The 21,211-nt window shown below is 42.4% G+C and overlaps 3 protein-coding genes across 6 annotated transcripts in view; 1 reads left to right on the top strand and 2 right to left on the bottom strand.

The window, feature by feature from the left end:
- The window catches only part of LOC308366720 (GTPase IMAP family member 8-like), a 97,402-nt gene that overhangs the window by 36,241 nt on the left and 39,950 nt on the right, over positions 1-21,211 (bottom strand). The gene's annotated exons all lie outside the window — the stretch shown is intronic.
- Positions 1,153-21,211, bottom strand: part of LOC308366487 (GTPase IMAP family member 8-like) — a gene marked incomplete at its 3' end in the record, with an annotated part of 27,154 nt that continues 7,095 nt past the window's right edge. Inside the window, exons 2-3 of the mRNA XM_080840202.1 lie at positions 13,575-14,163; positions 1,153-1,943 (exon numbers count right to left, since the gene is read on the bottom strand). Of these exons, the coding sequence (XP_080696328.1) occupies positions 1,153-1,943; positions 13,575-14,145 (1,362 nt within the window). The 5' untranslated portion in view covers positions 14,146-14,163. The remainder of the gene's footprint in view (positions 1,944-13,574; positions 14,164-21,211) is intronic.
- The window catches only part of LOC308367315 (GTPase IMAP family member 7-like), a gene marked incomplete at both ends in the record, with an annotated part of 17,776 nt that continues 13,215 nt past the window's right edge, over positions 16,651-21,211 (top strand). Inside the window, 4 exons of the mRNA XM_080841202.1 lie at positions 16,651-16,684; positions 18,546-18,690; positions 18,884-19,200; positions 19,321-19,507. Of these exons, the coding sequence (XP_080697328.1) occupies positions 16,651-16,684; positions 18,546-18,690; positions 18,884-19,200; positions 19,321-19,507 (683 nt within the window). The remainder of the gene's footprint in view (positions 16,685-18,545; positions 18,691-18,883; positions 19,201-19,320; positions 19,508-21,211) is intronic.

Raw genomic sequence — 21,211 nt, 5'->3', positions numbered from 1 at the left:
TGAAAAATCACCCTAGTTAGTTCAGGACTCCGGAGCTGCATGAAAGTATATTTATTAGACAGACAAACAACAACAATTGCAATTGGGCTCCCCTCCCAGCCGAGGCTGACAGTGAAGCCCTGATAAACTCTTCGCACAAAGTTTATATAGTCAGAAGTTTAGCTTTGAGCAGGAATGATCACGTGGTGGATTTCTCACGTCCGAGGCTCCCTGTCTTGCAAGGATGGCAGTTTTGCACAAGGTCGGAAGAAGCACAGTTCCTTTCTTATCTCCTCTGGTCCTAACATGCTCTTGTTCATATGCAGACTTAGTGGCACCTAATATTCTAGTTACACACACAGAGAGAAAAGCCATGCTCCTGCTTTCATAAGCACATAATTCACAGGAATATATTCAAACAAGTCACTTGATTATTATATTCTTAAGTCATTAACAGTGTTTGGAAATAATCTCTATCAGCTTCCATTTACGAATAATTGCACCAATAGTTGTCTGCTTCTCAGCAAACTGCTTGCCAATGGTTTTGTAGCCCATTCCAGCCTTGTGCAGGTCTACAATTTTATCTCTGACGTCCTTGGACAACTCTTTGGTCTTGCCCATGGTGGTGAGGTTGAAGGTGTGAAGTATGATTCTTTGGACAGGTTTATTTTATTAATGTCACCAGTTGAGATCAGGTGTACGTAGTCCCAGTAGAAAAGTTAAGTCGCCGTTCCATATCAATGCTCTTGAATGGTTACCATTGACAACCAACTTAACGTTTTTTTTTCTTCAAAAAACGCACTACTTTCTCTAACGGGAGCACTAGGCTTCAAATTAAGAATTCATCAAAATATAACCAAGGAATTTCAAATATAACCAAGGAATTGCATAGGCCATTCAGATATGTGTAAGCTGACGTTCCTATTAGATGAGCTGGTAAGTGTTAATAAAGATGAATGCTGCTGTGTGTTTCCACATTCTGCAGTTTTTGGATGATTTCTATCTGAACTCACAGACACATTAAAACATGACTGATCATATTTCCTCTGTAATTTACACTCAAGCTCCCAGCAGCTACTCTGTTGCTTTAGCTCTCTATCTTTGTGTCTGGAAGAATCTCATACATATCAGTTTCTGTGACATACAGTGATCACGCCTGCTACTCTCATAGGATTATTCATCTGATGCCAACATGTAGACCAAGGCACTGTACAGCATACCTGACACTGCACCTCCAATCCCACCTACCAGTAAACCTAGCATTCCACCTAGCATTCCACCTCCCACTCCACCTGCCAGCACAATTAACAGAAACTCTAGTAATTTCCATGTTGGTTTTGGTTTTAAGTTTAACGTCTCAGGCACCCTGAACATTTTAGAGGTGCAGTGTTCGCCTCCGCTAGCTGCTACCATCTCATCTATTTTATTCAGGAACTCTCTAACCTGCTGTCTGTTTCCCATCTGGTTGTTGTTAAACACACTGTATCTCCCACCACACATGGTGACCAGTTCAGACACATAACTGTTGGACTGGATCATCTGATCAATGGACTGACCTCTCAGCTCATCTCCACCAGTAAAGAGCACCATGGTGTACTTAGAAGCATCGCCAAACAGAGTGGGCAGTATCTCAAACAGTTTGATGTCTTCTTCTTTGACTTTGCCTAATCTGACCACAATAACAAAGGCATGAGGTCCTGGACTGGCCTGTTCAAAAGTCTTCATGATTTCGATGTACAGCTGTTGAGGAGTCAGGACTGCCTCAGTGAATCCTGGAGTGTCGACCACTGTGAGCTGACGACCCTTTACCTCTGCTGATTTACAGACAATCTCTTTACTTACTGCATTAAAGTCACAGTCTGATTTAAACTTCGTAGATCCCATGATGGTGTTTCCTGATAAACTTCTACCTCCTCCAGCTCGACCAAGAAGAACGATCCTCCTCTCCTCCTGACTGACTGAAGCTAGAAGACAGAACACAATTTGATAAAAAACATTACTTTCCATGATGAGGATCTTCTCCTACAAACAGCTTTTACCCAGACTGACAGCAACCAAGACCAAAAAAAAATCATCAATTCATTGTGCTAACTGTGTGTTAAAATGTGGTTCTTTAAAATGACAGTGCTCACTCCACTCAACTGACTGAGAGGAATTTACCAATCGCGAAACTCCCCCCTAGAACGGCCCTTGTCCAATCAAACCTTAGCAACCACTACTAAGAGAAGAGGGTCCGACAACTTTGAGGTCTGAGCAGCATGGTGAAACAGTATGCCTACGGGCCCCTTAGATCTGACACAAGGTACCCTGAGAGATAGGAGGGACGCATTGGTTTTTTTCTCACATTTCCAAAGCCCAAAACACAGGAGGAAAGGAGCCTGCTGTGGATTAAACAGTGTGGGAGACCCCACTACCAACTCAATATATAAAAAACGTAGTGGAAGACATCATGCGCCCGCGCATTGGCTACGAGAACTTATTGATTGATTGTCATCTCGTGACATGTGACGCCCTAAAGGTATATAGCCTACACCTGCGTCATGATCTTTCTCTTTTTCATTCTCGCCTGGCAAAGAACTTTGTTTGGTTGTATAATAGACTAATTAGTTACTAGTTGGTTTGTTAAAATATTAGCCTAACTTTGCAGTTACTAACTCAATTTAAGACATAACCGACGTGTCAGCTCTGTGTCATTGTTGAGCGCTTTTCGGAACACTGCATCAACAATGGAGCATTCTGCTTTTTGCACGCAATGCTTTGCTGGGATGGATATGTTTGATGGGCATGACCGCTGTCCTTCGTGTTTGGGCATGGAGCATCTCGAAGCAGCACTATCTAACCCCTGCCCTGAATGCAGCATTATTCCGCTTCAGCGGCATCAACACCGCTTGTCCAGTGCCTTTCCAAATACATCGGGAGTTTTGGCAACAGCGACAGGTAAGCAGCGTGGTACAAAACGTGGGCACTCTGAGGACAGGGAGCATTCAAAGTCAAAGCGCAGAGCTTCATCCACTGTAAAAAGTGAAGCACGGAGCTGTTCATTCAAGCCAATAACTACCATTGAATACATTGTAAAATTATTGACTTGGTTGTGAAACTCTATCTTTTTGCATTCTGAGGTGTCAATTTTGATTGACTGAATTAATTACACTTCTGAAGGACATAAAGCAAATATTTTGGTTCCTCTCAAAACATACTGAAAGGAAAGAGATAAGAATGTAATATTTTCAATTTGAGTCAAACATGAATTGCGCGTGCGCACTTTACAGTAGAACGGTTAGACGTTGGGGAGAAGTGCTTATCAGAGCTCCGTCCGTTTCGGCATGGGGAAGAAAAAATGATTAACGTCCTACTTGCATTTCATCGAAGAATAAACCTGCGGTGAGTACTAACCTAACCTAAGCTGATGTAAACGTGTCTTAACAAGCCTACAAGTTTATTAATGCAAAAGACTGAGTTAATGTCACCTGGATAGCAAGCTGATCGGTCTCGGCTAAATTTGGGTATCCCAGTAAACGCTCTCGTTTTTCGCCGTGTTAAATGTGGTGTAATTTCTGAACTTAGACGTATTTCATGAGAAATATAACTAAGTGTACATTGTTGGGGTGTAGCTGGAATTAATCAAGGTAGGCCTAATGCATGGTTAGTTACCAATCCCTTCCAGCATGGTTAGCTAGTGAACTTGACTAGCTTAACACGTTTTAAGCCATATTAGCAATTAGTTCATCATGTGTGGTTATTCACCAGAGCCGTTATCGTAGTTTAATCGTGAAGCTCATTACAGCAGGTTGGTGACATTGAAATAAAATAAAACACAGACTACGCTAGAATAAAGTTGAAGTTCAACTGTTCACTCTTCGCCTTCTCAGTTAGTGACCATAAGTCTGAGGCTAGCATGTCAGAGAATTAGATGCATGTTAGCAAATGCTAACTAACTAATGTCAGTTTATCAAAAGATACCTCATGTTCAAGTTCAGCGATTTATTTAAGATTTCTGTTCATTGGATTCTAAATATTTACTAGTCTGCTTTTCTTTTTTTCAGTTTGGATGTGGAAATGCAAAGACTGCAGCGTGCATTTTTCTAAAAGATCGGAGATACTGAAACACTTGAGAATTGACCATCGGTTTCACGGTAGGCGGCGTCCCTATCCATGCATCCACGCACATTGTCCCTGTTCGTCCAAGACATGGAATGGTCTTCAGAAACATCTCTCTAGAAATCATGCTTCTCTGGAGTCCCAACAAAGACACTGTTCTTTCAAGTGTTACATTTGTGGAAACGATCAGCTTTCTACTGAGCACGTTTTTTCCCAACATATCTATGAACATCTGAGAAATAATGAAGTAGTCCCATGTATGTTTAATGGTTGCTCATACAAAACCAACATATACAGCAGTTTAGAATGGCTTAACGTTTTCACTATGCTTTCAATTAGTCTGCCATGGATTCAATATTGACCAGATGCACACTGTAAAAGCACTGTTTATAGTAGAGCTGGGAATTGAGTAGCTAGACTAGCCTACACATTGCATAGTAACCGTTTTGATTGTCCCTGAAGGGTGCTGATGCCGATGTCAGAAGGGAGTGTATCCTCAAAGCTCTCATCATCCACCTGGGAGAACGTGTTGAGGCCCTAATAAAGGAATACATGGTATGTCCATATATATTCTGTCACAATGATGATTCAACTTTATTAATCATGGGAGACGACCTATGCCATTATATGTAGTGATAAAAGAGGTGTGCCAGACAGTTGTTCAGTTGCATATTTCGTATATTTTGCCTCAGGTCTCCCAGAAAGATCAAGCTGAGCAGGAGCTGGAGAGGACCACCATGGCAGTCTTCGTCTTCAGAGAGAATTTAAGCCTTCTACAACAGCCCCAAAACGTTGGGATTATCATTGATGGTGTGGAAGTCCTCAATGAGTTGTCTTCTGTTGCAGCAGGAGTGGTAATGCTCTTTGGACTTTGCCATGCTCTTAACATGGAATATCCACAGGGTTTCAGGTTCTTCTTTGAGGCCCTTCAGAAGATCCTGATGGAGCTTGGTTGCAACAAGATGACTTCCAAGATTTGTAAACTCAGTGGTGAACTCAAAACTGCACAGTAGTGTACGTATATTTGTGTGCAAGCCTCGTCTCACGAAACACTGATACAGACAAGTCATACTCAAGTTATATTCTTAGCATTACTTTTATGTTGTAAGCTCAAGTTACTTTTCAACAGGTGTGTTCATTATCACTGTGCACTTTACATTGAGGTAGTATGTAGTTGCCACCAGATTCTATTTTAGAGGTAGAACATCTCAGTGTCAATTGGTTGTATGGGGTCATTTTCATGGAGTGATGTTGCCTTTAAGGCTGTTACGTTTTGTTGGGATTTGAGTATTTTCTATATGATGTTTAGAGATGCAAAACTCCTTCGAGAAATTAATAAATATTTAATTTAAAGTTCAGATGTGTATGAACAGTAAAACAATAATTGGTACACCCCTTTTTAGAACAATATTCAATAAGCACACAAGTTTTTGTTTTTTCTCCTTTTTTACTCTTGAGGAATAAATTACTTTTTAAAAAACTCCTGTTGCTCGAGTGTGTTGTCTAGTGTGTTGTAAAGTTTGATATGAGTAATGCAAATGATTTTTGAATCCAGGTTAAATAAAATTAAAAAATTTAAAAAAAATCACTGTGGCAATGAATTAACTGGTGTGAATGCCAGGATATTAGTTTGGTTCAATTTCAATATATTAGTTTGGTTCCAAAACTGAAATGTAAATAATTTAACCTGGATAAAGGTGAAGAATTAAGATTGGGTCAAGTGAAGTAATATGGTTTGAGTCAAAATTAAATAATCATGTTGTAACAAACGACTTAATTTAAATTCTGTGAAGTCAAATATTTTCGATGCAACAAATGGACATCAATTTTTTTAATTTTAGCTAGGCCACACTTTTTACAGTGCACTAAGCTGGCAAAGCGAATGGATGAACTGACTTCGACTGTTCAAAAGCTGCAAGCGCTTCTGGCAGATCCTGCCATAACAGCTGCTGAAGACCACATAAAACAGGCAGGAGCTGTAGCACAGTTTCATGCTCACACTCCCCTTGCCTGATCATTTCCCTGACATGCAGCCACAAGATACTGATGCTCTGTCAGTGGCAGCCACAGATTCTCTGTTTGCTGAACCCCATGGTCAGCCTCCCATGGATGCAATGCTAGCACCATCACAGCGGTCCTTATTGCACTTAACTAGTGGCAGTGAGGCAGGCACTGGGAGCGAAGTCTCTTCTGTGGCTTTTTCACTACGTGGCAACATCAGCATGGCACTCGCATTGAGCTGACCAGATGCCACCGGTCTTGGCTCAATGCCTGCGATGCCTTGTGTAGCTTCTCGCATGGTTTCTCCCGATGAAGCTCTACGGCAAGATGTGCGCTGCCCCAATAAGGAGTGTAGACGTACTGATGATGCTCTGGTCAAGACCTACAACACTGTTGCTAGATTTGGACGCCTTGGCAACACAATGGGTAATTTGCTGTTGGCATTACATTCCACCTCTGACTCAGCCCCTCAAGATGTGGCTATGTCTGGTCCCCTTGATGCCTCCCTCCAAGCACTCGGTGCAATAGCTAGTGACTGTGGGAGGGCACTGGGAGACGACAGGTGTGGCTGGCCTGAAGGGTGTCGTAACAACCTGCGTCAGTTACCTTTGCTACCTGGTCACCTGTTCGCACAGGAGGCTTTGGAAAGGAGGATGCGTGTAACCGAGTCACGCTCACAGCATGTTGATCGTCGCCAAGCCTTCAGAAAGCCGCAGCCAGGCATACATGCACCCCGCCACGCAATGCAGCGTGTACCAATGCAGCCACGTGGTGGTTTTGGTTCTGAGCTCCTGTGAGTGCGCGCTTTCATCCACTGCCTGCGAGGCAGCCACCATTTCAGCGCCCCCCCAGAGCCAACGAATCAGCAGGCAGGCGCCGTTGACAGGCTGGGGCCGACGGCAGCTAATTTTTCAGCGCTCCAGCTTCAACGCTGGAGGACAATAACAACCAACTTTTGGCTCCTCGATACACTCAAGGAAGGCTATAATTTGCAGTTTTGCCACCGACCACCACCCTTCGCTCATGTTCGTCCCACTGTAGTGAAGGACGCATGTCAGGTTCTTGCCCTTACTGCAGAAGTTCAGCAGTTGTTGCAAAAGAGTGCCATAGAGGAGCTGGATCCTCAGGTTTGTGTGGGGGGATTCTACTCCCATAATTTTTTTGTTCCAAAGAAGGATGGCACGTTCAGACCAATCCTGGATTTAAGGCGTTTGAACAGGTTCCTCAAGCGTCTTCCGTTCTGTATGTTGCACACAGCGGATGTGATTCGAGCCATAGAGCCGGGTGCATGGTTCATCACAATAGATTTGAAGGAAGCCTATTTTATTGCAGTGTAGCACAGACAGTTTCTTCGGTTCAGTTTTCTGCAAAAGACCTATCAGTTCAGAGTCCTTCCTTTCGGGGTTTCTCTGGCGCCTCGCGTCTTAACAAAATTCATACAATCGGCTCTGGAACCGTTGCAACAGGAGGGCATCTTAGTTCTGCCTTACCTGGAAGATTGGCATCTGTGTGCAGCGACCCCAGAGCAGGCAACTGCCAACGCCAATCACCTCATACACCATGTCACGGCCCTGGGCCTCAGGGTCAACTGGGAGAAAAGACTGGAAGCGATTCAGCAGCTCTAGCGAGAGTCCACACAGGGCACAGGACCCCGTACATCCAACTATTGAGGCTTGAGGGCTGCTCACGGCAGCAACCACTGTCATTCAGCTGGGGCTTCTGCACTTACAACCTTTTCAGCGGAGGCTAATTGCGCTACACCTGTCAGCAGTCCACCACAGATGGACTATGGTGCGGGTGACCGACAGTTGTAGACACATGTCTACTCCGATGGCGGCAGGAGGACTTCCTACTGTCCGGAGTGAGTATGGGTCCACCTCCTGCACGCAGAGAGGTGGTCAGTGGGACCCTCTCATCAGACCGGCGCCATATCAACATCCTGGAACTGCAGGCAGTCTTCCTGACTCTGAAATACTTCAATCATGCCCTGGTGGGAAAGCACGTGTTAGTCAGGACCGACAACACCTCAGTGTTGTTTCACAGAAATCATCAGGGAGGCACAAGGTCTCTCCCCTCCCTTCAGCTGGCACTGGCACTTCTGACTTGGGCGGAGACACGTCTCCTGTCCCTACGTGCGAGACACATTCCCGGTCACCTCAACATCACAGCGGACTCGCTGTCCCGAGTGGGACCAAAGCCGGCAAATTGGCGGTTGGACAAAGAAATCATGCAGCTAATCTGGAACACGTACAGTGCAGCAGCAGTGTACGTGTTTGCCTCGAAGGAAACCACACACACACCCTGTAGTTTGCAGAACAGGTGGAGTCTCTTGGCAGGGATGCTCTGTCCCACGAAATGCCAGACTTCTTGCTTTATGCCTTCGCACCGATACCACTTATCTGGGCAGTGCTCAGTCGGGTTCGGGAAATGGGCTTTTGATCGTTCCAAGGTGGCCGAGCATGCCATGGTTTCACTTGTTGCTGACTCTAACAGTGGGGCCACCCAGTCCACTTCCCTCGAGGAAGGACTTACTGTCGCAGATGGAGGGCTCCCTGTGGCACCCTTGCCCCGACAGGCTGAAACTTTGGGTTTGGCCACTGGGGGGAACAAAAGTGTCATGGGCTGTTCGGAGGGTGTTACGTTTCCCTCCTATTTGGCTACCTCTGGTGGCTGCTTTCTGTTCCCCGTTCTATTTCCCTATTCTGTGTCCTGATTGGGAGGCGGGGCCTCCACCTTAAAAACCCCTGCAGCATTCCAGCAAGGGGAGACTTCCTTCTCGAGGCCGTTCGGATGCGTCGTGCCTTACGCCCGTGTTCCAGTTCACCCCTGCATCCCTTTGTCTCGTTGCCGCTGCCACGCTACCCCGTTTTGTTTGGCATAATTGTTTGCCAGCCATTTGTATAATACATTTCCCCTAGACTTTCGAGCCCTGTGTCCTCTCTTTTATGTTATGGTTCCCAGCCGTAACAGAGGGGGTTAAACACACTGTTCTGAATGCCCGTGCTCAGTCCACAAGAGCAATGTATGCAAACAGATGAAAACTTTTCACTGCTTGGTGTAATACTCACAACCTAGATCCTTCTGGGTGTCCTGTGACAGCAGTACTTGAGTTCCTCCAACATCTCCACGATGAGGGACGCTCTCCAGCTACACTGAAAGTATATGTTGCGGCATTTGCAGCCCATAGGGCACTTGTGGAGGGAGTTTCCTTAGGTGCTCACAAATTAGTGGTGGCTTTCTTGAAAGGCGCACAGCGATTACACCCAGAGCCGAGGGTTGTTTCTGCCCCTTGGGACTTGCACAGTGTCCTTGACGGCTTATGTTTAACACCGCTTGAACCACTGGAACATGCTGACATCGAGTGGCTCTCATTTAAGACCATGTTCTTGCTGGCAATCACATCTGCCAAAAGAGTTGGGGAACTCTACGCCCTCTCAGTGAGTGCTCCATGTATGAGGTAAGGGCCAAATGACAACCAGGTTACTATGTGGCCTAACCCTTGTTTTCTGCCTAAAGTGCAGTCCCCGCAATTTGCTAATCATCACTTTGGCTGCTTTTTGTTTTGATGAGGGTTCATGCTTACAATTGTGCCCAGAACGTGCTTTAGAACGGTACATCTCAGCGACTGCTCAGTGGCGCACGACAGACCAACTATTTGTCCGTTTTGGGGCCTGTCGGAAAGGGGCAGGACTCTCAAAACAGAAAGATCATGACGCAGGTGTAGGCTATATACCTTTAGGGCGTCACGTGTCACAAGATGACAATCAATCAATACGTTCTCGCAGCCAATGCGCCGGCGCATGATGTCTTCCACTATGTTTAAACTGCCTCTGGCGGTCTTCCACTATTCATAGAACTATGGTTACATACGAAACCAACGATATGTCTTCTCTAAAGTAAATTAAGCTGCTCGCAGCTAGCCATCTATCTAGCGAACTACGCTATCGCTAGGTATTCAACATTCAAGGAGCAAAGATGAGACGTCGTTGTGTGGTGAGAACTGATAGAAAATCGTAAACAACAACAATTGCCCGTGGGGAGAGGCCATTTTTCCATTGACTGGAATCCTGCTTTATTTATTGGTGGCACCAATAAATAAAGAAAATGGTGGCGATTGTTGTTGTTATCGATGTTATCGAAATTATTGTGAAATAATTTCAGCAACATGCACACACATCCCTTGAACAATAACGTTACTAGCAGCTATCTTGCTCCACACTGCTAATTTACTGTATTGTTCTCTAGATTGCAGCCATCCTAGCTAGCTAGCTAGATACCTCTCCAGTCTCTCGCCAAAGACAGAATAAATAATACGAATAAAGAATCTTTGTAGGTTATTAGCTAGCTTGAAATATTTTATACAGATCTTACCCAGTGGTGAAAGAACATGACTAGTCTACAAGGTTGTGCTGGTTGCATTGAATGAAGAGTTTGTGGGGTTTCTTATTTTTTATTGAGACCTGTATGCTTTTGCTTCGATTATTGTTGTGTCCCCTTCGTTGTTGCTCTTAATATTTTGGATACACCTTCCACTGCATATGGCAGTCCCTTTAAAACGGCAGTCCCTCGAAAACGAATCGCTCACACTGACAGATATAGCGCTTGTCCTGGTCCTCACCATGGGCCTGATTTACTAACAGGATTGCGCCCATTTCTGGCGTAAAATAGCGTTCGTAAACATAAAACGGTATTTACTAAGGGGGCGCATTTGAGTACACGCAATACTTCAATTACTGAACCAGATCACAGATGACATCGAACCCTCCAACCGGAGATCACATTCCATTCCATCAGTTGTTAAACTCCGGACAACATTGCAAATATTGGCATCGGATCATTTCAAACAGTTATAGCATCAGCAGTTGGTATATCTCAGCCTTCACTCAGCCAAATATTCACCCAGGTACTCAACGCACTGCTACGGCGCACTGGTCAATACATTTCCCCTCTGCCATAGCTGAAATTAGAGACATCAAACAGGACTTTTTTTGAAAGCGCAAACTTTCCGAACGTAATTGGAACCATTGATTGCACCCACGTCCATATACATTGTAGTGATCCCATGTCCCTTGTAGAAATTATTAATCTCGCCATGTACACATCTATATTGTTATAATAGACAGTTTATGCATTAATGCCACCAATAGCATATTCTTTATAATCGTGTTCTTTTAAACATCTCGCTGTAGGTGATGGCAGGCAGAACAACAATATAACAGCGCACACATTGAATCAGGTTCAGTGATTGAGTGAACGTGAACCAATATATTTACCTCCTCTTAGCTGAACCTTAATTTTCTCTTCCTAAATAAATACCACGGAAAATGCGCAAAAACACTGTGCGTTAATGACGAACGACATGGGGCCTGATTTACTAAGATTGCGACCGCAGCTTAATCTGCGGTCGCAATCTTAGTAAATCAGGCCCCATGTCGCTTGGGCTGACAGTTCCGGGAATTGTGTCGGACGTAGCAACAGTAACTAAGGGGGCGGGGCCTTGGCGATCGGTCAATTGATCTAACAGCAGGCTCTCTCAAACAGAGACCTGGGCCTGGATTAATAAAGGATCTTATTTCAGCACTAACAATTCTCCAAAATATCTCTTAAAGGTTTTTTCCGAAGACTGTCCTCAAAGCTGTTGAGAGACACTTTTACTAAAGGTGGTTGAGGCATTAGATGCGGTCAAGACTGGGAGAAAGTAAAGAGCAGCAGAGACTGTGCAGCAAGTGGAGCCACAACAATGTCACAGTGTTGTTGTTTGGTGTTATTACTGACCACAGACAAATATTTTTTGCAAAAATGATATTAGTAGAAACCGTTTTCCTCCTGCGAAGAAAGCATTAGTGGGAGGGTCAACTTGGGTTTAAAATGGGTCGCGCGGGGTTTTATGTTTTAAAACTTTTTCGAATTACTTCTCTGTTGTATTGGTAACTATATAAAACAAAGCTCCACTGAAGTATTCTACAATCTGCTGATTTCACTTTGCCATCATTGGTGTTTTTTATTGTGTCCTTATCATGTGACCTTACCTTTTATCATTTTTACATGATCTGTCAGATATACAACTTAAAAATGCAACGATTCTCGGGCAAGCTCTGTAGAGTATTTCTCTGATTTTAAGTAGGTTTATGGAGTTTTTTTCTGGATGAACTTCATAGATGATTTTACCTGAGAAAGTGGAAGTCACCCTGAAACTAAGCATACAGGGTCCACGTGTATTTGGACAGTGAGACCATTTTTGTAATTTAGCCTCTGTACACCAGCACAATGGATCCAAGATGAATTCATTAAAATGCGATTGGAGTGTAGACTTTCAGCTTTAATTCAAGTAAATATGAATTAGCGTCAACAACTGCTCATCTCAAGGCATTTAACTCCCAACATCTGACTGACTGAATTTAGTTGCAAAGCCCAGCACAGTAACGCTAGGGTATGTGAAGTAATTAACTTTTTTTAGGCTTTTACTAAAAAAGTGACATAATATTAACAAACAGAGACAATTAAATCACTAATCTCAATTATTTCTATGCCAATTCTTCATCAAGTACAATTTCATGATCAAGACAGCCCTAAGGATGGAATTGTACAATAAGACTGATAAGCAGTTTAATTTCCAGGAGTGGCCAGTTCCCTTGTTATTTCATGACAAATGAAGGAGTAGGGGTTGACTGATTATCTGGTCATTAGATTAATGAACTGTTATTGGCACATTTTTTATTATCTGTTAATGGTATACAGTGCTGCTTGAAAGTATGTGAACCCCTTGAGCAGTTTAGAATTTTCTGTTGTTTTACCATTATTTTCCTATTTCATCATCAACAGTTTTCCATACATGAAATGTCAGGTTTATGTTTATCAATTGCATGTACTCGTTTAGAGGGAAATGTGTGAGTATCCAAAAAGGGGTTGTGGGAAATCTTTATATGGGCCTATCTACACCTTGGTTTACCAAACAAAAGTTGACCTGTTCTCTAAAATGTAAAAGGTGTGATGTTCACATGAAATGTAATTTCTGTCTATGAAAATACACATTTTGTCTGTATGAACGCAAGTTGATGGGTAACCTATGGTGATGCCCATGTCCTGTGTCAGTGTGACTTAGCATAAAAGTTTTCATGCACACATGCAGTCTAAGGGCTCAGATACACATACGCGTCTTTTTTCAGGCAGAAACGCTTCAGTAACGCCTTGGCAAAGTGCGGCGGCCAAAACAGAAGCGGTGCGCTTCCCTGCCTTGCGCTGGAAAGTTGAGAATAGTTCAACTTTTAAGCGCACCTTAAAAACACTTCAAAGACGCAACGCGTGGTGGAGAAGGGGCACACGCTTTAAACGCGCCGTACCATAGGAATCAATGCATTTGCTCGCGTCCCGTTTTTACAAAAACGCGTATGTGTATCTGAGCCCTAAGGATGTTTGCTGATTTTGGCCCCTGCTTCTCTTTGTGCAATAATGGCCTCACTGAGAGTCTGAAAATACGGTGTATGTGAACCTGGTACCTGGTGAAGAGAGTTGCTGAAGGGAACTGAGGTGGCCTGACTTCTCCAGCAATTCCTGAACTTGTTCTCGTCCCCCACATTGATTGTTAAACAGGTGATGCCTCCCTTCAAATCCTTTAACAGCATAAGTTGAAAGTGGACCTTCATCATCTTCGAGTATGCAATCATCCAGTGTATGTATGTCTTTTAAGGTATCACCACCTGTGAAAAGCAGGTAACTTTCTCTGCAGCCCTGAGGCCCGAGGACTCTGACCGCTGCCTCCACAGCCTTCTGGTTCTCCTCACTGAACCGACTCATGCTTAACACCACCAGGAACAGATGAGGTGTGGAGAACTGCAGGAGTTCCTGACAGCAGGTTTTGATCAACTCCTCTGATCCTAATATTCCTGGAGTGTCGATCACTGAGATCTGTTTCCCAAACACTTCACCCGTTTTTTCAGAAATGACTTTGGTCACTGGTTGCAAAGAAGACTTTGACTCGAACGCTGCTCGTCCTAAAATGGTGTTTCCTGAAGCACTTTTACCAACTCCAGTTTTCCCCAGAAGGACGATGGTGAGATCTGGATCCATGTTTAAGCAACAGAAAACCTGTAGGATAAAACAAGTCCTCATGTAAATGTCCACATGTTAATTACTGCATGTTTCTTCCCTCAAAAAGGAACTCCCAACTGTTTTACACTAAAATATAATATTACTAAGTATTCTAAATTAAACTGACTGCAGTATGTAAAGCAGCTAAAGTAATTCTTAATCTTCTTCTTTTGTTGGTTAATGGTGGTTAGCAAACAGCTTTTATTCATCAACACCTTCTGCCAGTAGTAACACCTTACTTCAATGCACAGATAAAACAATGGAAAGACAATAGTCGCATAAATCATTAGAAATATTCAAAAATCATGACATCTCTAAGTGAACATAGTCACGACAGAATATCAGTTGGCTATGAAAAGTAAAATTAATCTGTGATGGATTATCACGATACATTATATATAAATATAGATATATTATTATCATGATATATTAATATTTCAAACATATATTTTATTATATTGATTGTTATTAGATTCATAGTATTAGTAGTAGATGTATTTATCATTAAACTATAGATCCTAAGCAGAACAGGATATACTGTACTTTCCTGACTATAAACCACACATTTCAATAAAAACAAACATGAATATTGAACGCAAACATGCATTAAGCCTAGATTATTCAATGTTACATCATTCGGTCATGTACAACTAAATGTCATGTCTACGTTTTTCTGCGAGAGCTAATAGCCATTTAAAAGTTGTACGAAATGGGCATTTCAAGCTAAAATGCTACACCCTCTTGAGCCACGTGCTTAATGGTGTTTTGAGCCCTCACCGTAGACTTCAAGGCAGCAGCTGCCTGGAAGGCGCGTCCCGCCTCCCACCCCCTGAGCCAATCATTTAACAGACTGCTCCAAGCTTGTGAGGGTAGGAGTAGGGATGCGCCTTCCAGGCAGCTGCTGTCTTGAAGTCGACGGTGAGGGCTTAAAACACCATTAAGCAGGAAGAACAGTACAGTGCATTGCTTTAAGGGCTGTCAAAATTGCTCAAAAATGACGTTCGAATAATCCATTAAAAAAACCCCACATATATTCGAACATATTCGAATATTTGGTTGCGCATAAGGCACGTCAATAACAGGACAATAACTAATACAACAAGACATAACTAATTGTGAAGGTTATTTATTTAAGTTTAAAAATATTTAACAACATATTACCAACACAAATAAGTAAACTAACTAATGGCCAAGTCCTCAGACCTTTCGCTTTAGTGCGGCACCTGTGACCTGTCCCTGGCCTCAGGCGCGCGACCATCTGCAAAGCAGACAGTCGCGCCCTGCTGCCGCTGATGTGTTTTTTTTTTACATTCAAATATTAATTTTCACATTCGAAATTCTGTTTTTAAAAACTATTCGAATGTATATTCGAATTTAGAATATTCGTTGACAGCCCTAATTGCTTTGCAATAATAATAAGAGGCCCTAACTCAATATAGGCCTAACTGTATAACTAGGAGATCCTGTGCTCTTTTACTTTCCATCTCTGTAAAGGCGGAATTATGCTCATCCGTACAACGCGTTCTCGAGCACATAGAAACGCCTTCAGGTAGGTGGAACGCCCTCTCCATGCTCTCCAGAGCCCCTGGACAGCTCTCTGTGTGCCCGCAAAAATTTCTGTCGGTCCATTCATGGCTACGGATACCCCTTGGCCATGATTGGTCCGCTACGACATAATTTCCATACGACATTATTTCCGGACACACACATTTCTGGACCTCACGTTTCCTGTTTCATTCCCTAAATATCCATATACAAACAACAGCCACTGTCAAAGGCACAGATCCTTTCCTTGAAAAAACTATTCCCTATATTTCACAATACCGCCATATTTAACCCTTCAGGGACAGAGGCCTGTTTGACTTTTTTAGGAAGTCTAACATGCCTTGATGTTTTTGTATATTTCCCCTAGCTATAAGTATTGATGCACAAGTGGCTTATATGATTATGTTATAGAGGACATCAGCAATAACAACATTAGAGTAAAAGGAATGTAGTACAATCAAATTGTATTTAAATAAAATGTTAAGGCCCAATCTCGATTCTTCCCCTTGCCCCTTATCTTCCCCCTTACCCTTGAAGTTGCGCGTTCATGTGAGAGCTAGTGGTGTCTCAATACCCAATTTGATCAAGATTAAGGGATAAGATTTAGGGCTATATGGCCCTTGGAGTCAAGATAATCCCAGACCTTACTTGCTCCTCCAAGCACTATCCCAGAGCACACAGCGAAACCAGCACGGGAATTTTCAAAAAAACATGGCTGCTTGAAGTGAGGAATATTTTACATGAATAAAGCTATCTACACAACTTTTTATATGTTTATAATGACTCGGTTTGATCTGAAATGTGCTACACGAACGATGCAGAGTATTGTAGGTCTTAACTGAAGCTTTCAACCAGTAGTTTTAGGTTACAGCTAACGCGTATGCCACCACTTCATTGGATTATATGGTAGCTTGCTAGCTAGATGCTACATCTTCAAGGATGGCGGCAGCAGCTCAGAGGGAGTCCCACAAATGTAAGTCTTTTTGGCTTATAATTCATTAAAAAATGACGACAGTCTTGTTTCGTGCTCTATACAGTCGTATACATATATATTTGTAACCATGAGCGTTTCGGCGCTCTGGTGACGTAGCAGCCAGCTGGCAACGATGTATGATGATGTACCCGAAACCAAGTGACGTACCCGAAACCGAGTGGCGTCTCATTTCATAGGGGAAAGTTTTCAGCCCTTGGCCCTTACACTTGCAAGTGCTAGGGTTAAGACAAAGACAAAGGGGCAAGGGGAAGAATCGAGATTGGGCCTTAATGACCCTTACAAATACCTTTATTCAGAGGTGCTCAGAATTTGTACAAAAAAACATTGTTAAGATTTCGAGCTAAGACCTTTGAACTCTGAAACTCTTGTAAACATAGGTGTTGGCTATACATACAGCCGCGGAAAAAATTAAGAGACCACTTCAAAATTATCAGTTTCTCTGGTTTTACTATTTGTTGGTATGTGTTAAAGTAAAATGTACATTTTAGTTTTATTCTATAACCTACTGGCAACATTCCTACCAAATTTCAAATAAAAATATTGTCATTTAGATCATTTATTTGCAGAAAAATGACAATTGGTCAAAATAGCAAAAAAGATGCAGTGTCTTCAGATCTCGAATAATGCAAAGAAAACAAGCTCATATTCATTTTTAAACTACACAATACTAATGCTTTAACTTAGGAAGAGTTCAGAAATCAATATTTGGTGGAATAACCTTGATTTAAAATCACAACTTTCATGTGTCTTGGCATGCGCTCCACCAGTCTTTCACATTGCCGTTGGGTGACTTTATGCTACTCCTGGCGCAAGAATTCAAGCAGCTCGGCTTCTTTTCATGGCTTGTGACCATCCATCTTCCTCTTGATCACATTTCAGAGTTTTTTTTATGGGATTCAGGTCTCGAAATTGGGCTGGCCATGACAGGGTCCTGATCTGGTGATACTCCATCCACACCTTTACTGGCCTGGCTGTGTGGCATGGAGCATTGCCCTGCTGGAAAAAACACTTCTCAGAGTTGGGGAACATTGTCAGAGCAAAAGGAAGCAAGTTTTTCTTGCAGGACAACGTTGTACTTTGCCTGGCTGAGGTTTGTAAAAGACCATAAGGATTGAACCAAAGCGGACTGGAGGGTCTCCTAGTTCTTTTTCTCTGATGAGTCCAATTTTCAGCTTTGCCCAACACATGGTCGTCTGATGGTTAGACGGAGACCTGGAGAGGCCTAAAAGCCACAGAGTCTTGCACCTACTGTGAAATTGATGTACAAGGTTGATGATTATATACTGGTTTATAGTTAAATGAAAAACAGGAGGGAAATGTGAAGGAATTATTCAATTCTATATAGGAATTTATCATTTATGGTTAACTATTAGTATTCTCATTTATTGTAGGAATTTCTTGTTTCTTTGTCTGTGTTCCAGTGGCGACGAAAAGTCTGCTTGCCTTGTACGGGTTGGTATGAGAAAGGGGCCCGGATAACTTACATGTCACAGACTGTTTTAAGTTATCTGAATTATGAGGGGCTGGGTAACTTACATGTCAACAGACTGTTTAGGTTATTTTTAAATACGGTATGGAGAGGAGCTAAGCAAGACTGTTTCTAACTTCAAAGTGAAAAAAGGAATTAGGGAGTGTCTTTATGTTTAAACCTATGTGAATCTTCTTTAATAAAACACCAGACTTGTAGGAGAGGGTTTAGTGTCTGTCTTGGAGCGATCTGGCTACGACACTCCTCTATGGCCAAGAGTAAAAGTCTGTATTAACTTTATTCTGGTTTGTGCTGAGTCTCAATTCTGAGGTAATGAATACAGTCCTAGGTTAAGGGTTATTTCCCTGACAGACCAAGAGTGTGATCTCCAACTCATCAGGCCCATCCCCACACGTTGGAATTCTACATTCCTGGCTGTTCAGAGGTTAGACCGTATTTACAAAGAAAAAGGTGAAGCCGCATTGAGGAATGTCTGCTCAGAATTCAAAGTCAAGATGTAAGATTAATTCACTGAATGTTTTCTCTCTCTTACACACATACACACTCTTTCTCTCTCTCACTCACATTCTCATTTAGATGCACATACACTCTCTTGATCTCACTCACACAAATGTCTTATTCTGTTCACTCATTCTTAGTTGACTCACTCTCATTTTAATTCTTAATATCCTTTACCCTTTCAATTTAAGGTTCAGCCCTCTAGAGATATCGTTCCTGGAGGAGTATGTCAATGTCATGAAGCCTATGGCAGCTGCGATGAACATTCTCCAGTCAGAGACAAATGCCTACATGGGCTGGCTACTACCCACCATCTCCTTTCTGGAAGAGAAGTTGGTCTATATGGAGTCATCTGTTAAAGTCTGCCTCCCACTCCTCCATTGTCTGCAAGATGGTCTGAAAAAGCGGTTTCAGGACATAAAGAAGGACCCAGAACTTATTGCTGCATCGATACTACTTCCAAAATTCAAAAATAAGTGGACAAATAACAAAAACATCCTACAGCTCGGTAAGGTTTGAATAACACTAAATAAATGTATTGAGTTTACATTTTAGAGATAGCAAGGGAAAATATAGGAGTCAGTATATAATAAGTATTCATACTTGATGTCCTTGTCCATTTCTACAGGGCTGGACTACATCAGGCAGCACACTGAGCCCGAGGCAGAAATTGATGAAGACCCAGAAGAGGATGAGGATTTCTTTTTCGGGATGAAGAGCAAGAAAACTAACGAGTTGGAAGGCTACCTGTCCTCTTCTTCTGAAAAACTTGACCTTCTTCACTCATTTTCTACCATCAAGAAGCTGTCCATTAGGTTAAACACTGCACTTCCTGCCTCTGCAGCATGTGAACGGCTGTTCAGCTGTGGAGGGCTGCTCTTCACCAGCAGGAGAGCAAGACTGGGGGGAAAGAACTTTGAAAACCAACTACTGATGAAACTGAACACAAAGTTTCATCAGTAATTCGCTCTCTCTCTTTCTTCACTTCTCTCCCCTTTTCCCAGCCTTTATATCTCTCTCTCTCTCTCTCTCTCTCTCAGCCTGCCTGAGCCTGTTCCATTGGTTGTGTATTCCAAACACTGTTTTTAATTATGGAATTCGTTCTCTGTGTCTCTCTATCTCTTTCATTGATAGTTTTGTGTTCCTACAGTGCTCAGTTTTACATGTAACTTTCTCTCTCACACACACACACTACACACGCTGCTTCGGGTGTACACACACACATACATACACACACACACACGCTGCTCCGGATGTACACACACACAAACACACTCTCACACAGCCTGGTTAGTGTTTCATTGTTAGGCATTTGGAAATTACATTTTACTGCGAATGTTTTTAATAATAATACATAATAATAATTCATTTAATGGCCTACTGTTATTTTCTATGAGATGTGTCATGAAAAAAAAATACATGATACAATGAAGCAACTTGTGAAGAAATGTTTCAAGAGTGCATTTCTTTCTGATTTACTCACGTTATGTTTTTCATTGATCCAAACACTCCAACACAAAAAAGTAACTTGTAATTTGAGTAACTTTTAAACAGAGTACTTTTTTACTCTTACTCGAGTACGTTTTCCAATTGGAATATTTACTTTTACTCAAGTCGATTTTGAACGAGGTACTTGTACTTTTACTTGAGTACCCATTTTCAGTACTCTACCCACCACTGGTTCTAGATGTTAACCATGGGCTACCAGTGAAAGACAGTGATTGAAGAATGAAATTACATTTTGGTGAGAATCAAACTAACATATGAACACTGTCTTCTGATAGGCCTACTTGGCTTGGATTGATGTATTTTCAAGATGCAATGCAACATGTAATCAGGGGCGGCCTTTCCTACAGGCGGGTTAGGCGGTCGCCTAGAGCGCCATCTAGAGGGGGAGCGAGAAATAATGCGCCTGAGAAAAAAAAAATGACAATGATAATTTTTTTTTTTTCCAGGACGCATAAGTTGGCGCTCCTTCTATATCTCCAACCAATATTTTGACAGAAAAAATAAATCTAACATTAGGGTAAAATGAGCCAAAACTCGAAAACGGAGGGCTATGTTCTTCATAAGTGTTGTTAGATCATGCTAGCATAGCGAGGCATTTGGTGCCAATGTGTGTGTATCCTCTGTAGAGACTTAACCCCAACAGCGTGCATGACTAGACGGGCCGGATCACAGAACTCATCGATATACCTCGTTACCATCGTAAAGACAGGTGAAATTAATAGTATTGCAATCTCGCAAGGTGCAGGCAAGTGGACTTATGATGTACAATACACACTACAATATGTTATCATGACAACACTAACACAGTATTTCAGAGATCAAACTGATTTTGGAGAAACAGTGTATAATGAGCAGATAGACAACACGTGGGAAAACATTAATACAACTTCTTCAGGGGGTTATCAAACATTATTGTGAATGACGAACATGTGCATGGATTTATGGGAACAGCCGCTCGACAGGTCCTCGTCTGATGCAACTAATTACAAATCAAACTTCATCCAACAATA

The sequence above is a fragment of the Sprattus sprattus genome (genome assembly GCF_963457725.1).
Source record: "Sprattus sprattus genome assembly, chromosome: 6".
In the NCBI taxonomy this organism is placed as follows: Eukaryota; Metazoa; Chordata; class Actinopteri; order Clupeiformes; family Clupeidae; genus Sprattus; species Sprattus sprattus.
The sequence above is the reverse complement of the archived record's forward strand: the minus strand, read 5'-3'. Positions and strand labels throughout refer to the sequence as shown.